The sequence below is a fragment of the Gordionus sp. m RMFG-2023 genome, chromosome 2 (genome assembly GCF_954871325.1).
Source record: "Gordionus sp. m RMFG-2023 chromosome 2, tfGorSpeb1-WG-v2, whole genome shotgun sequence".
Classification (NCBI taxonomy): Eukaryota; Metazoa; Nematomorpha; class Gordioida; order Chordodea; family Parachordodidae; genus Gordionus; species Gordionus sp. m RMFG-2023.
The window spans coordinates 35782253-35801111 of NC_088776.1; the positions used below are offsets into that span (position 1 = coordinate 35782253).

An 18859-nucleotide genomic window follows, 5' to 3' on the forward strand; every position below is an offset into this window, starting at 1 on the left:
TTATTCCATTATCATTATTCCAAAATTATTTTATTTGAGATGTATTGATCATGAAGATGATGTTCAAGCGAATGATTAGATGATAATGATAACAGGATAAGAACAAATCTATGAAAAAGATATGACTCAGGCTAAACAACGAACAAAATATCAAACAAGTTCAAGTTCAAAATTCTAAAATTCAAAGTCAAGTTCAAAAGCGAGAATATGACCTACGACATAGAAAATGATTGTTATAAATAAATAAAATTTTGTAAAAAATATTTATATAAAATTTTGAAAGAGAAATGGGATGATCAATACAAACAGCAAATCAACAAGCAATGTTCAACTAACAATGATGTACAACCAACGATGTTTCATGATGTTCGATAATCGATTCAACTGGTCAAACAAACAATCTAAAGATATACGAACAAATGATTAATGTAGCAATTGAGAAACGAATGACTGGAAGTGAAGATAAGAAACTAAGGAAAGAAGACATAAAAAAAAGGGGGAAATGTTGTTAATATATAATTTGAATACTTTTTACTTTGTAACTTATGACTTTTTGTAAAAAAAACATTTCTTTATTTTTAATAACCTGTAATTTGAATAGTTTTACTTTTACCTTTTGTAACAATCTTTTCTTTTTTTAAAGACCTTTTAAATTATAATAGCTGTAAAAATTGTAAGTTTATCAGTTGTAATTTTTATAAAATTGAAATAATAAAATTAATAAAATAAATTAAACTTTTTCTACTTTTTTAATACCTGCCTTCCTTGTGTTTATCAGCAACTATGGGAGGACATATTAAAACCAAAAAGTAATACATTATTTACTAAATATTACAAATTATTAATATTTTATCTCTAGGCTTGGGAAATTTTTTTCAAAATTAATGCAATTGTAGGAGGCACAATATTAGGAAGCATATAATTATAAAAAAGTTTATCAAGCCCAGCTACCCTTAATAATTTGTAAAAGATGTCCCCATGTCCATTGATCAAGTCTTGAGTTTATACCAATGTTTATACATAGGAAAGTAATACATTATTTATTAAATATCACAAATTATTAAGAAAGCCCAATGATGGGGAATGAGATTTTTATTCATTTTTTACGATAGTGTCATGCCAGGTCCAAGCTCACAATATTAGGAAGCATATAATTATAAAAAAGTTTATCAAGCCCAGCTCAACCCTTAATAATTTGTAAAAGATATCCCCATGTCAGGTGCAAGCTAATATTAATTTTGAGGTACCAAGCCCAGTCGTATCCAATATAATTTTGAAAATTTTTTCTTACCTCGGAGATATTTAAATTTTTAATTGATTTATCATCACATGAAGGGTAAATATTTTGATTTACCAATTAGTTTAAAATGTAAAAAAAAACATAATTAAAATTAGGGCAGACCTTATTTTGTCATGATTCTCTTTTATACCAATGTTTATACATAGGAAAGTAATACATTATTTACTAAATATTACAAATTATTAAGAAAGCCCATCAAAAATGACGGGGAATGAGATTTTTATTCATTTTTTACGATAGTGTCATGCCAGGTCCAAGCTCACAATATTAGGAAGCATATAATTATTAAAAAGTTTATCCAGCCCAGCTCAACCCTAATAATTTGTAATAGATATTCCCATGTCAGGTGCAAGCTAATATAAATTTTGAGGTTCCAAGCCCAGTCGTATCCAATATAATTTTCAAAATTTTTTCCCACCTCGGAGATAGATAAATTTTTAATTGATTTATCATCACATGAAGGTTAAATATCTGATTTACCAATTAGTTTAAAATGTAAAAAAAAACATAAATAATATTAGGGCAGACCTTATTTTGTCATGATTCTCTTTTATACCAATGTTTATACATAGGAAAGTAATACATTATTTACTAAATATTACAAATTATTAAGAAAGCCCATTAAAAATGACGGGGAATGAGATTTTTATTCATTTTTTACGATAGTGTCATGCCAGGTCCAAGCTCACAATATTAGGAAGCATATAATTATAAAAAGGTTTATCAAGCCCAGCTCAACCCTTAATAATTGTAAAAGATATTCCCATGTCAGGTGCAAGCTAATATTAATTTTGAGGTTCCATGCCAAGTCGTATTCTATATAATTTTGAAAATTTTTTCCCACCTAGGAGATAGTTAAATTTTAATTGATTTATCATCACATGAAGGGTAAATATCTGATTTACCCATTAGTTTAAAATGTAAAAAAAAACATAAATAATATTAGGGCAGACCTTATTTTGTCATGATTTTCTAATAAATGCTTTTTTCAGGCTTTCTCAGTTTCCCTTATTATCAATTCACATGATATTTTTCAAAATTAGTGCAACTGTAGGAGGACATATTAAAACCAATTGTCAAAGTAATACATTATTTACTAAATATTACAAATTATTAATATTTTATATAGAAATTCATAACTGAGTTAATATAATAAATTTAATATCTTGGCTTGGGAAAATTTTTTCAAAATTATTATGGGTTGGACTGGGCTTAAAAAATATTTCTCACAATTAATATTGGCTTGGTTTTCAAACATTAGGGATTGAAACGGGCTTGAGAAAATCTTTTTAAATTATTAAGATCTTGGATGCTTGGAAATTTTTTCCAAATATTGTAGGCTTGAACCTATATTGGGATTTTTTAATGTTAAATGTTAGTCTTATTTTAATATTTTTATAAAGTATTATATTTTACCCGTAGACTAATTGGTAAATCAGAGATTTCCCCTTCATTAATTATAAATTTAATATCTCTGCCCCCCCCCCAATATTTTTGATGATATCCCACCAACTACTAGATATAAGCATCTAATATTGGCCCATCTACTGGTTTACAGAATTTTAATGTTCGTTTTATTTCAATAATAATGTTTATTTAAATTTTTGCCTCATTTCTTTATTTGTCTAGGCTAATCCATCCTTAATCCCTCACATTGCTACAAAATATGATGAATCTATTAAAGATAAGCAAAGAAAATAATGACGAATGAACAAACGCCTTGCCCGTTCTAGAGTTACTGGTAGCCAAAATAATAAAAAAACTATGCTTGAAATTAACTCCTCTGGAGGTTTATTTATTTTTTTTATCTTATGTTTTATATTTATATGTTTATTTTATTTTCACCCAGTTGCCTCCAAATGATATTTCTATCACCACTACCACAATCCCTATGCCACCTCAACAAATATAAGCATTCAATTCCGTAATATCATTCACTTCACTAGGAGTTATTATAAATATTACTTTATCCGATTCTCTGAGAAACTTTCATGATTTAGAGGAATGTTCAAACTTGAATGTGCAATACGGCCATTTTCATCAACTTTATTAATGGAAAAATATGCAGTAGTTCTGTCATGGCCTTTATAACAATTCTTACTACCTTTTTATAGTTGAGTTAACATTGTCGTTCATGATTCTATTTTAGAGGGGGCTACCAATGCTGACATTGACAGAAATAACATTTTGCGTTCTTCTTTTACCAGCATCCCAAGGCATAGGCATATGACTCATCTTAATCAGGACGTATTGTGTTTTGTACACTGTTTTGTTAATCCGTCATTACTTTCATCTACAACCCTAAATGATATGAAATTGTTCATTAATTATTTCCTTTCCAGACAACCTTCCAGATTTATTTTGTGGCTTTTTCCATCAAAAATAAAAATCTCAACAAGGATTTGTTCTTAATTTTATTAAATACACAACATAATAATTATTCCTCATTATTTTTTAAAAAAATTGGCCTAAATTTATGTCAATAAAAAATATTTTATAATTTGCATATAAGTTTCATTAGTGTTTAATGTCATTTTTGTTATTTAAATAGAGAGCATTTTTTTTACTTAACCTTAAATATAGACAAATAATTTGTGAAATGCAAGATAAACATTAAATTTATCCGAAAAGCTACAATAACCCTATATAATAAACAACAATTTATTTTTTATATATTATTATAATTGATCATATTACCAAAAAGTATAAGAGTTGGTTATTTTTATTTTATTTGTCATGATTCTCTAATAAGTGGTTTGCCCAGGCCTTCCCAGTTTCCCTTAATACGGAATTCACATGTTTTTTTTTACATCTTAAACTAATTGGTAAATCAGATAATTCCCCTTCATGTGATGATAAATCAATTAAAAATTTACCTATCTCCGAGGTGGGAAAAAGTTTTCAAAATTATATTGATACGACTGGGCTTGGAACCTCAAAATTTATGTTAGCTTGCACCTGACATGGGAATATCTTTAACAAATTATTAAGGGTTGAGCTAGGCTGGATAAACTTTTTAATAATTATATGCTTCCTAATATTGTGAGCTTGGATCTGGCATGACATCTATCGTAAAAAAATATAAAAATCTCATTCCCCGTCATTTTTGAAGGGCTTTCTACTAGTTTATTATTAATGTTATAAATGCCTTTTTATGATGATTGACACTATTGATATTTTTCATACAACAAGATAATAAAGTAATATGTAGTTTTAATTAGTAAACTAAATATCATCAACTTAAACGTATCTTATTCACATATTAGACCAATTGAGATTGTTTTATCTCTTGCAGCCCTTAAAATAAAAGTTAAACGTAAATCTTTAATAAAAATTTAATTACAACATCAACATATTTTCTAACAATAATTGTATATTCATCTTAGTCTCTAATCATATTCACCGACTATTTTCAATTATAGTACCTTTTTACACATCTTCTCCATAATTTATGTTTCTTTTTATTTGTCATAAGTGATCAATTATTTAATAACTTATAATAATTCTAAAATCTAATATTATAGTCTCATGTTAGTTAACAAGCGGGGAAAATCTTGCCCTGATAATGGACTCGCTAGTAGTCTGTTGTCGTCGGTAGTGTGATAATAATATTTTAGAATGTGAATAAAGTCTTTTATTAAATGACAAATTTAATGATGTAAAAAATTAACTGATTGTTTAAATATGAAATATATTTTTATTAGTTTATATAAAATATAATAAATTACTTGTATATACATTAATATAAAAGCATGGTAATAATTTATTCCAAACAAGTATAAGAAATTTATTTATAAAAAGTAAGTAGACATATAGTTGATATTCCTCTATTATATAGAATTAGTTACAAAATACTAGGTAAGATTCCACTTTTACAGACATATTTGACAATTAGGGAATATATTACAGTTAATATTTTAACAAATTTTACTAAACTATGCTCTTGATAATAAATATTGCAACAATTTGCATTCAATTATTTAACGCCATCTATTTATTTTAAATAAAAAAATGATATTAAAAATTAATCTTTATATTATTCATCCTACAATGACTTTAAAAAATATTTTCTGATGTCCTTATCAATATTTTATAGTTTTCTGTAAAATATATAATTCGCCATATTGGTAAAAATATGGCGAATTGTCATATTATAATGGATAAAATTAGATATCTGCAAATCTACGACATATAATATTCCATTGTTTGTATTGTGCTTTAATTTTTTTATTTAATTTATGATTAAATTTTATCAATAATTTTATAATTAAATTTTACTTTTATTAAGATAAATAAGTTAAAATTACTCACTTATTATTGATTATTTAGTAATTTTATGGATATTTTATTAATAATTATAATACATTCACGTCTTAAGACTTATCTTTAGCTTATATGCATTTCTTAAAAAGCATTTTTGGTTCACTTTTTTTATATATAAATGCTTTTTTCCAAAAATGTAAAAATTTTGCTCATAGATGGCAAAATAATTTAGACATCTATTAGTGAAATTTTGAGGCTTAGGCAATATTAATATTTTTCGGGCTAAAATATTGAATTAGCCATTTTTAGAAATAGGCTCAAATCGAACCTTTCAACAACATTACCAACTACCAATAATAAAAAAACGCTTAACCATTCAAATAGTGTTGTTCGCGAACAAGCCCTTTTACCATAGGGGGAAAAGGTTAAAACTCAAGATTGGCATTGAAATTAAAAAGGGCAGTTTGTATTTGGTATTCCTTTGTTCTAATTTTGATATGCTAGTGAATGAAAGGAGTGGGGAAAGAGGGGGGTAGTATTATAATATATGATATAAAATCTATTGATAATATTTCCCAATTATGTGTAAAAGAGTTTCTAAAATATTGTAAGCAATCTGCTGCAAATATAAAGCTTAGACATTTTCTAAAGAAAGACATTACAATGCTATGGAAATCAGTGTATATCATGATACAAAGTTTCTTATAATCATATAATGAAATAAAGTATATGTCTATTAACCAATCATATTTAAACAAATTGGTATCAATAAATAAAATCCCTATATGCAAATAAATTTTGTTATCAATATTCAAAGTCTGTTATGATAAAATTTGGTCTATGGACCCTAAAATTAATATAATTTTGTCAACTTCGGAAGGTTATACAAATGCAATAAAACCTTAATAAAAAGGCAACTTATAAAACAAAGACTTATCATGCAACCACTTGATTAATTGAATTTAATTTTAGATCCATATTTTAAATTTCAAATTTTAATCGAGGTCCAAAAGGCAGGAAATATTTTTAATCATATTATACTTGAATGTTTCAAAATTTGAAAATCCCCTTAAACTCATTTTTAAACCTTTGGATTCATCTTTCCCTACACTGATAAGGAGTTTGCGGTTTGAAATAAGAAATTTTCTTTTTACTAAAATCAAATTTGAGAAAAAAGTATACTGTATTAAATTTTGTCGTTGTATAATTTATAGGTAAGGGTTTGAACTATCATTTCGTATTTTGTAAATTCAAATACAATTATTTGATGATTTTGACAGAAATTGATCATATCAGCCATGTGAATATTGGACAGTATTCTAGTGATCTTTTAACTAAACTTAATTTTGATAAGGAAATAATTTGATGGGTATTATTTTATTTTTTGTTTTATTTGCATTAAAATTATTAATTGAGTGCATTTTACTAAATTTAAAAATCCTATTTTGCCAGAAATGCACTCCAATAAGTGTAGATCGCTTAATTATACTCAATTCCAAAACGGCTTAGCCGAGTTTTTAGGTTATTACATTCGCCATAATGCATCCGCTGTAGTGCATTCGAGATAATAATTTTCACGTTAATGCATTCGTGATGCGATAATATTTTTGCTACAATGCATTCGCTCTAATGCCTTTGCGCTAATAAATTCGCTATGATGCATTCGCGATCTCTAATACATTCACTATGATGTTTCGCGATAATGCATTTACGGTAATACATTCGCTGTAATGCATTCCCAATGTTTTCGCGGTAATGCAATAGCTAGCTATAACGCATTCGCGATACTGTTTTTGCTACTAAGCATTCGATACGATGTATTGACGTGATACGCGTTCTCTGAACTATTTCCCTTGGCATGGCCATATCTAGCACAAACTGGAACGTTAGCGGTTTTTAGTTCATATCAAGTGCTAACGGATATTTTCTAAAATCAGTTTCAAGGCCTGGTAGGTCTATACCCACAACTAACCTCAAACTTCTGTCTGCGAAAAACAACACGCTTTCGCAGTTACTTTGATCTTATTGGCGAACTCTTCAATTGGTTAATTGTTATTCCCTAACCATAGAAAGTCTAATCGACTACCAAAAATGATTTTGTTCTATTCAAAAATTTGTAGTGAAATACTTCTTAGCTTATCAAATTTCGTCGTTAGAATGGTTTCAGGACATAAATATTTTTCAAGAATGTCAATGCCCTCAGAACCAAAACTAACCATAAACAGATGATTATTTTCCTGACTCGGTCGATATCCAGTTTTTTAATCTCATTCTTGAGTCCCATAACTGCAACGAACGTTCGATTGACCCATACCAATAACTTTTCGATTTTATCTAATTTATGACAGTATTAGTTTTGGTTTGAGGCATAATTTTTAATAATTAATACAGGGACGTCGCTAGCCTTTACAATCTCAGATGGCTCAACTAAAAATTTATGGGGGTCTTCCCACCCCCCTTCCAATTTGCCCCGCTTTTGCCTGGCCTTCGGCCGGGTTTCATATTAATATATTATACTTTTTTAAAATTTGTTAACTCTGAACAATTATTCTGAATTTTAATTTTCTCATTTATTATATTATATTATGCATACAAAATAAACTGGCATATAAATAATTAAAACAATACAAGACATTTCTAAAAATAAAATTTTTTAATACTAAATCTGTTTATTACAGTATAAAAAATTTTCGATTTCTGATATAAAAAAAATTTGCGTCTAATGAATTACAAGTGATAAAAATGATTAATTAATTCATACATATGCCTCAATTGATAATAGTTTTTAAAAACCACATAATGTAATAATATAATTCTTAGCAACTTACATTGACAGGTTATCAAACTAATATAACTCTCTGTTACCAATATACACATTTATAGAATGGACTAATAAAAAAAAATTTATAGGCCTAAACCAAATCAACATTCTTGAAGAAGAGAGTATAAAAGACCAATCCAAATCATAAATCTATTAAGTGGTTAGAGCTTCTTATTTGATGACATGATGGTAGCTAGATAATTAATCGAGAAAATTATTAAGATATTAAATTTCTAGAAGATTATCATCCATTTTAATGGTATATATTATACTAAAATATGCAATCATATACTCTCAGCCGTTGTAGTAATAATCTTAAATTACATAGCAACACAAATAATAGATGCTTGTTAATTTGCAGTAATAGCCATGACACTCACGATGTAAGTTAGTATCAGAATTTATTATGTTAGATAAATTGATAAAATAAAAACACTAAAAATCTTTGGAAGAAATAATTGTGCAAATATATTGAAGCCTTGTTATTTACATAACAAGGATGCCATATTAGAAATGAAACATTTTGGAACTATAAAATAAGGACCAGAATGATATGATGAAACAATTAAGATTTTATATATTGTCGCATCACCTCTAGTTGGTATATAATATCTTAAAATAATAGTAGTTTGTAAAAATATCAAAAATATACTTGTATTAAAAATTTAACTCAAAACTGTGTTTTGAAAAAGAAAAAAAATAGCTTTCCTAACGTAAAAAAGAAAAGAAAAGATATCAAATTTATTACATCTATTTTTTTTTTTTAATTTATATATCATCTTTAAGATGAATAATAAAATTATTAATTCTTAAAATTATTTATAACTAAATAGATGGCGTTAAATACTTGAAAGCAAATTGTTACTATATTTATTATCAAAAGCATTTATTAGCAAAAATTCATCATAATATTAGCTGTAATGTATTATAACTGTCAAATACGTCTATAAAAGTAGCATTTTATCTAATATTATATAAACACCTATATATAATAGAGGATTATAACTATAGGTCTACTTACTTACTTTTTATTATACTTATTTGGACCTTGAAAATATTTTTCGGAATAGGTATGATATAAATATACAGTTAATTAGTCATTTTGAACTCTGCTAATTACAATATTAATTTTTAGTTATCAATTAATAAATGATTATATTTATTTAATTAGGGTTATAAAATAATTTAAATAATAATAGTCAATTGAGCTTCAACTGTTAATGGTAAATTAATATTTAGTGAGTGATATAGATATTCTATTTTTAACACAAAATTTGATTGCTAGCTGACATAGTGAAAATATAATCTATATGTATTAATTTAATCTAATATTTAAAATAGTATTCATTTAATAAATATTTAGATAGTCTTAATAATTTTTAAATAATAAAAATAAATTTATATTTTACTTAATAGAATTATAAAAGAAATTTTTCAGGGACTAATCAAAAAAATTTATTTTTAGTTCAAAGGGTTAAAATTTCATTTTGAAAAAAAATATTTGCTTCAGAGGGCTATTAAAATTTTCCAGGGAGCTCAAGCCCCTGCGCCCCCTACGCCACTGAATTATTAAACTATATTCTTACCTGTTTTTGGAATAATAGAATCCTTATTGCGCCAATAAACTAATCCGCTTATATTAAACTATAATGCATTGGTTTATTCAATCTATAATATATTCTTTCACAAGGTTGTTAATCATATAAATCGATTACGCAAATTATATTTATCATTGAGGCTATGAGTGTTAGGTAGTTAACCTCACCCAATATTATATTAATCATAAATATATGGTGAATTCCATATCAAATCAACCCGACCCCCTTCAATTTTTCTAAAATTTTGCATACTGGTAGTATATACTATAACTAAGGAAAAAATGTATTTTACCTTCCAACACTGTTTACCCGCTAAGATATGGCCGTTTAAAGCGCGGAAAAATGGTACATTTTGACAAAATGCACCTCATTTATTTTCAAATATCTCGAGAAATAATGTTAAAAAAATAATTTAAATTTTATTTTGTAGCTTAATAAAAGTTCTTTAAAATGACATAAAAATAAATATGATGGACATTTTATTAATATCGAAAACCAAATGTGTAAAACTGGAAATGGACATAGAAAAAAAGGTATTTATTTTTTCAAAATTAAAATCCTAGACTGGGATCAACATGGGTTTAGGAGTTATTACTCTTTATATGGCTAAAATTCAACAAATTTAACATTAATATTTTCATATTTTAATTTAATGAATAGTTATGAAATAATGTTAATTTAAAAATTATGTCTAAATAATAGGCCCTTACTTTTTTTTATCTTTATAAAAAAATTTTGAGAAGTGGCTGGGATAATGAGCTGTTTAAAATTTTAGTTAAATTTTATCTCGATAATCTACCAAAATTGAAATTCAACAATAAATTTTCCCCCATATATTCAAAAAAAAGAAAGGCTTAATATATTATTTGACGAGAATACTATAGATTATAAAACATTCAAACAATGGATAGCAGTTAATCGAACTACCCTCGAAACACTGACAAAATCCGCTGACGAATTTGTAGATTATTTAATTAAATAATTAAACAATTTAATCCTCATTTGTTTATAGCTTCACGATAATCATTAATTCGAAACTTTTTAAAATTCAATTTAAATGTTGGCGAGTTCTTAGTTATTGCAGACTTTTCAGAAAACTATGCATTTGTAGTGCAGAACCATGCACAAGGATTTAATCAGACCAATAATCAAGCCACTATCAACTCTTTTATAATTTATTACCGTGAGAACAACATAATAAAACATGTAAATTTAGTAGTTATATCAGATTGTTTAAAGCACAATGCATGTGCATTTTATTTATTTTAAAAATTGATCGTATTCTTGAAGGAAAGATTTAATAGAGTGGCTAAAATTTATTATTTTTCTGATGGAGCATTAACCAATACAAAAATAAAAGATTTCATTAATCTCTACAATCATGAAAATGATTTTGGGATAAAGGCTGAGTGACATTTTTTGAAACAGCACAAGGTAAAAGTCCATGCGACATTTTAGGGGCCGTTACTAAACGGTTAGCAGCTCGAGCATGCTTGCAACGTCCATATGAACATCACATATTGACAATAATAGATTTATTTAACTATGCAAGAAATAATATATAGGGGGTTAATAAATATATGAACATAGAAAGTTATCTTGAAAGCAGATTTTTGAGAGCAAAGAGAATTTCTGGAACACAAAGTTCCAAGCTTTTATTTCCCTAGACGAAAACAAAAGTCATAATTTATTATAATTCCTTGGATGATTATAATATATGATATATTTTAATTATAAATTTTTGATTGTATTATATGTAATACAATTTAGCAAATAAAGTTATAAATATGTTTAGAATTATTTTGTCAAGTAACTTCGAGATAAAATTTAACTAAAGTTTTAAACAGCTCATTATCCTAGCCACCTCTCAAAATCTTTTTATAAAGTTAAAAAAGAGTAAGGGCCTATCATTTAGACATAATTTTTAAATTAACATTATTTCATAACTATTCATTAAATTAAAATATGATATTAATGTTAAATTTGTTCAATTTTAGCCATATAAAGAGTGATAACTCCTAAATTCATGTTGATCCCAGTCTAGGATTTTGTGAAAATATAAAGCAGTGTGATATCTATCCACAGAAAAATAAATTTGAAAAAAATACCTATTTTTCTATGGCCATTTCCGGTTTTACAATCCGGTTTTCGATATTAATAAAATGTCCATCATATTTATTTTTATGTCATTTTAAAGAACTTTTATTAAGCTACAAAATACAATTTAAATTATTTTTTTAACATAATTATTTCTGGAGATATTTGAAAATAAATGTGGTGCATTTTGTCAAAAAACCATTTTTCCGCGCTTTAAACGGCCATATCTTAGCGGGTAAACAGTGTTGGAAGGTAAAATTTAATTTTTTCCTTAGTTATAGTATATACTACCAGTATGCAAAATTTAAGAAAAATTGAAGGGGGTCGGGTTGAAAATCGACTTTTTTTTGTTGATTTGATATGGAATTCACCATATATATAATCGTTATAATAACCATCTAATTGACGAATATAATAATTCATAATATATTACAATATATTCCTACCTTACTATACTAGCAACGGTAGAAATAACATAATCTTCAGAATCCTTTAAATTTATCAAAGTTGCCAACAGGGTATTATAAAGTAGAAAGAATTTTACAATGTCTTATGATGATAGCCAGCTTCTATAAATATAAGATAAACATTTTAAATCTAAACATAAGACATTATTACCGAGTGGTATTCTTGATGAGTAAAAATTATAGCGATTTTATCAGTACATTACCCTGACACAGTGACGAGGCGTCAAGTTTACTACTAGGGAAGCAATCAAAAAAATTTTTTATTTTATTTATTAGTCAAACCATAAAAAATTAAGATTTATAAATAAGCGGAATTCGTCTTTGTATTTGAGTAAAATGATGTACTGAATTATAAAAGTTATTACTAGATTTTAAATTTTTCAATAATTTTTTTTCAATAGAAATCGAAGCTAGATTCGATAATCGATTTTGACTCATTCTGTTTCTACAATAAGATTTGATTATTTTTAAAGATGAAAACCCCCGCAAAGTTAAAATGAATTTGCATAATTTAAAAACTCTTTAAACTTTTCATCAAATCGGTATTAATTAAAAATTCAAGTATTTCATAAACATTTTTTCTCTTTCAAAATTCATCGTCACGAAACACTACCTTTAATTCGGTTTCCAGCTTGTGTAAGTCGAAAAATTGGGAATAAGTGTCATTTAAATTGTCTAATAAATATTTTGGGAAATTTTGATTAAATATTTGAAATTTACTAATATCTAACAATTCGACGTATTTGATATTTTTTTAATGTATCAAACCGAAAATCAATTTCATTGATTATAGTATCTATTATTTTAATTATCAAATTTTTATAAAATTCTCTTGTATTAGGCAATCCGGATCTATTACGTTTTTTATCTAAATTGTCTTCAATATTTTCCTTTACATTTAAATTTCTCCAAAAAACATCAAAGTTTTCTATGTTAGATTTAACTGAATTTCTGAAATCGTTAATACTTTTAAGACAATATGATACATCGTTAATTTTAGTTTGAAGTATATCAAATAATAAATCAGATTCTGAAAAAATATAACAAAATTAGAAAATTTACATCATTTAATATATTTAAATAGCCACGAGATGTTATTAGAACATCATTATCCCAAACAATATCAGATTCTTCATCAATCATACTTTCAAAAAAAACGACTAGATCCTTCAAATAATTGACAACTGTTTGAACCAGCCGGCCATTGTATTCCCATCTTGTTGGGGCTACTCGTGGTAATCTTTTTTTAACATATTTATCAAATTCTGCTGTACGCTTAGATGATGTACTAAAAAAACTGGCTAAACCAGATAAAGTTGCAAAAAAACCTTACATTCTTTAATTTTGCTGCAAGATTTTGATAATATAAGATTTAACTTGTGGGCAAAACAATGAATATAAAGTGCAGAAGGATTGACGTCTCTAATTTTTGATTGCAGTCCATGTGAATCACCTGACATAACAGCTGCGCCATCGTAACTTTGACCTATCAATTTTTTCATAATTTTCTTATCATTCAAAAAATTTAATGACAAATTTTGATAAAGAATTAGCATCACGATGCATTGTAACATCAAAGAATTCAATAAATCTTTCATATAATGTCCCGTTATTTAAAACATATCGAAGAACTACAACCAGTTGGGATTTATTATTTATATCAATTGTTTCATCTAATATTATTGTTATAAATTCCGTTTCTTCCAATTCATCTAATATTTTTTGGTGTAAGACATATGAAATGGAATTTTAAATCATTTTGGATATCACTTGATAGTCCAATAAAAGTTGTACTATTTTCTAAATGATGTTTTAATAGCAAATTTTCTTCCGCGAGCAAATAAATCAATTCAATATAATTTCCTCTATTTACTGAATTAGGTGATTCATCATCACCACGGAATGCGAGCTGCTGAACTCCAAGAAAACATATAGAATTGATTAAAATTTTCAATATTTTTCTATTTGATTTAACTTTCTAATTATGCTGTTCGATTGATATTTTGCGCATCGAATCTATCATATTTTCAATACGAATTTCTCCAAATTTTTTTGATTGAATCATCGACTGCAAATGAGCTGTTGATTCTTCATGTCGTTTAACTGCCTTTGAAAAATTATTCATATCCGAAAATCCTCTATCATTCCAAACATATTTTTCCTTTGGGAATAATAAGCATGACCAACAATATAGAGAATTAAAAAATTCACATCCAGTGAGCCATTCATATTTATCGATAGAAAAATTAGAAATGCAAGATTTTATTTCTTTTTTTAAATTTCTTAAAATTGGCTTTGGTCTTCCTTTTTCAATAATTAATTTTTTGGTATCAAAATTTCTTGAGCTAAATGATAATATTAATAAATTTTCAATAATACAATTACAATTATTAAACATTAATTTAAAGAAAAAAATGTTTTTTTAAAAAAAGTAAGAAAAAAAATGTCCGTGAAGTTGTAAGAACGATATAAGGATCAATTAACAAAACCTATGCCATTATTTAGAGTCTTAATTGATCCTAATTGATCTTCAAACCAGACATCAGCAGAATTAAAGGTTATTGAGTTATAAGCAAAATAATGAAAGTGCGAAGATTTGCAGCTGTAAGAATGATTTGAGGATCAATTACCGAAACTTATATCATTGTATAGCCCGTTAATTGATCCTAATTGATCTTTTATCCGGAAAGCAGCGGAATAAACCGTTACTGAGTTATGAGCAAAATAAGAAAGTGTTGGCACTTTGCCAAAACCGAAAATATAAAAGATCACGATCTGATACTTGGCAATTATTTAGGCTTTAATTTGTGCGTTAATAATATCCAAACCGGATATCGATATCACTAACCGCAACTGAGTTATGACCTGTTTTTATAGCGTGAAGTTGTAAGAATTTTTTTAAAAAGTGAGGATCAATTACCAAAATATATGCCAAAGTGTGGTGCGTTAATTGATCCTCCAGAATCTTTAAACCGCATATCAACAGAATGAACCGCTGATATAAGCAAAATAGAAAGGTTTTGGCACCTTGCCAAAATTAAAAATTTGAGCAATCATTTTTTTAGTTATAGCCAATATTTAGTACCTTAATTGATCCTCCGTATTCTTCAAACGGAATGTCAAAAAAATTAAAGGAAAGTGAGTTTATCAACAATAAATATTTCAAGGTCAAATTTCGACCTGACAAATTATGGATATTCATTTTTTAGTTCTCCGTTGATAATAAGAAGTTTAATAGCCGAAATTAAAATGTAAAAGTTAATAACAAAATTAATAAAAACAAATTACGGTACACTAAAACAAAATCTAGTGCAGCGACAGACATTCTATTAATTTTGCCATTATTTAATCATTGTAAATTTTTTTATGAGCTTACTAAATGTTTCAAGGTCAAATTTATTCCACTGAAATTATATATGCACTGTCCTATTAAATTTTATCGTTTAAAAGGCCAATGATAAAGCTCAAAAGCCTATTATATTATTCTTATAAAAGTATATTCCTTTTTTTTTGATAGATCTTAACTATTTTAAAAAATATTCGAAGAATGTAAGTAAACTTGAATTACAAGTAGCTATCTAAAAAAATTATGTATTATTTAATTTAGCCAAGTATATCGGCCTTTATGGCTTTTGTACTTGTCGTTATAATCTAAGTCGAAGATTTTTTATGTAATTTAATAGGGAAGGAATGGTGAATAATATTATGTACGAATAGTAATATATATTTGTTATAATCACGATATATATTTATTATAAGCGTGGGGGCGTTGTGTTCTAATTAATGTTGTTTAAATTTTTCGGCTTGAGTACCCTTGGATATTTCATAGGAGATATGTGGAATTGATTGAGATTTCATCCAATCGTCAGGTTGTTGTTGTAGGTACGGGAAGGCCCGAGATCAGGGAAAAGATCATAACGTTATCTAATATCCCTGAGAAAGCTATATATAAAGATTATAAATTATTTTAACTATATAATACTTGGTTCTCAGTTATTCAATTCGATGTACAGATATTGTGTAATATCCCTGGTTATTCAATTCGATTTACAGATATTGTGTAATATCCCTTAGAAAAAGATTATAAATTATTTTAACTATATAATACTTGGTTCTCAGTTATTCAATTCGATGTACAGATATTGTGTAATATCCCTGGTTATTCAATTCGATTTACAGATATTGTGTAATATCCGTTAGAAAGCTATCTATAAAGATTATAAATTTTTTTAACTATATAATACTTGGTTCTCAGTTATTTAATTCGATGTACAGATATTGTGTAATATCCCTGGTTATTCAATTTGATTTACAGATATTGTGTAATATCCGTTAGAAAGCTATCTATAAAGATTATAAATTATTTTAACTATATAATACTTGGTTCTCAGTTATTCAATTCGATGTACAGATATTGTGTAATATCCCTGGTTATTCAATTCGATTTACAGATATTGTGTAATATCCCTTAGAAAGCTATCTATAAAGATTATAAATTATTTTAACTATATAATACTTGGTTCTCAGTTATTCAATTCGATGTACAGATATTGTGTAATATCCCTGGTTATTCAATTCGATTTACAGATATTGTGTAATATCCGTTAGAAAGCTATCTATAAAGATTATAAATTTTTTTAACTATATAATACTTGGTTCTCAGTTATTCAATTCGATGTACAGATATTGTGTAATATCCCTGGTTATTCAATTTGATTTACAGATATTGTGTAATATCCGTTAGAAAGCTATCTATAAAGATTATAAATTATTTTAACTATATAATACTTGGTTCTCAGTTATTCAATTCGATGTACAGATATTGTGTAATATCCCTGGTTATTCAATTCGATTTACAGATATTGTGTAATATCCGTTAGAAAGCTATCTATAAAGATTATAAATTATTTTAACTATATAATACTTGGTTCTCAGTTATTCAATTCGATGTACGGATATTGTGTAATATCCCTGGTTATTCAATTCGATTTACAGATATTGTGTAATATCCGTTAGAAAGCTATCTATAAAGATTATAAATTATTTTAACTATATAATACTTGGTTCTCAGTTATTCAATTCGATGTACGGATATTGTGTAATATCCCTGGTTATTCAATTCGATTTACAGATATTGTGTAATATTCGTTAGAAAGCTATCTATAAAGATTATAAATTATTTTAACTATATAATACTTGGTTCTCAGTTATTCAACTCGATGTACGGATATTGTGTAATATCCCTGGTTATTCAATTCGATTAACGGATATTGTGTAATATCCGTTAGAAAGCTATCTATAAAGATTATAAATTATTTTAACTATATAATACTTGGTTCTCAGTTATTCAATTTATTAGTAATATACAATAGGTAATTATAGCGCAACCAGAGGTTGCGTAAAATAATTCCCCCCAAAAAAATCACAGGAAAATAATTCTTAAAAAAATATTCCCCGGAAAAAATTCCCTTAGTTTTTGTTCCTTATAAAATATTAAATTATTTTTAGAAAATTAACAAAGTAGGAAAAAAAATCCCTAAATAAAATATGTTAAATTTTCGAGAAAATCAACGAAATTAAATCCTATCATCTACTATTAGATATTATTATTGAAAATCAAATTTTAATTTTAAAAAAATATTTATTTTTACACAAATTATTAATCATTTTCCAAGAAGTTTTTAAAAATATATTAAAAATTTAAATCATTGTTTTCAAAAATAGATTAATTGAAATATATATTTAAACTAGATTATGGAAATAATCTCCCTATTTCTAGGAAAAAATTTGTTTTCACCTTTTTTTTCAATTTTAAATTGCACGCATAATTTACATCTATTTCTATAAAAAGCTATCATGTTTTCTTTCCGAGATGTCTCATATTTTAAGACAGCCCTATATCGCTTAGAATTAAAACATAAATAATGCTAAAAAAAATCCTTAAACGTGTCGAGAATAAATACTTAACTTTCAGAAAATACTGATTATAATTTTTTAGAAATATTTTCGTTAATCAGCGGCAAGGTTATTTTTGATAATTTAAAAAAAAAATATTCGAGGATCTTTTTCCCGGTATAATTTTCCGGAAATTGATTTTCCTCTATATTTAATTTAAAATCTAAAAAATAGGGAATTTATTTCCGGGGAAAAATTTTCTATGGGAATTTTTTCCTAAGATTTTTTTTTCGGGGAATTATTTTCCAGGGGATATTTTTTTGGGGGGGATTTTGTTCCTGGGCAATTATTTTCGGGAATTTTTTTTTCCGGGGATTTATTTTCCGCTTACCAATGTAAATTATATCACTAAATTTGA

At 26.4% G+C, this 18859-nt stretch overlaps 1 protein-coding gene and 1 long non-coding RNA gene across 3 annotated transcripts in view; both read left to right on the forward strand.

Annotated features, from left to right (window-relative positions):
* The first annotated feature begins 775 nt into the window (after window positions 1-775).
* The window catches only part of LOC135924294 (uncharacterized), a 64908-nt gene continuing 46824 nt past the window's right edge, over window positions 776-18859 (forward strand). Inside the window, exons 1-2 of the mRNA XM_065459349.1 lie at window positions 776-809; window positions 860-1028. Coding sequence (XP_065315421.1) covers window positions 1011-1028 — 18 coding nt within the window. The 5' untranslated portion in view covers window positions 776-809; window positions 860-1010. The remainder of the gene's footprint in view (window positions 810-859; window positions 1029-18859) is intronic.
* LOC135924787 (uncharacterized) lies at window positions 1859-3762 on the forward strand. 2 transcript variants are annotated; one of them, XR_010571404.1, is made up of 3 exons: window positions 1859-1876; window positions 2930-3089; window positions 3150-3762. It is a non-coding gene; the product is annotated as an uncharacterized LOC135924787 (long non-coding RNA). The 2 variants fall into 2 exon arrangements; XR_010571403.1 differs by lacking the exon at window positions 1859-1876 and adding an exon at window positions 2293-2381.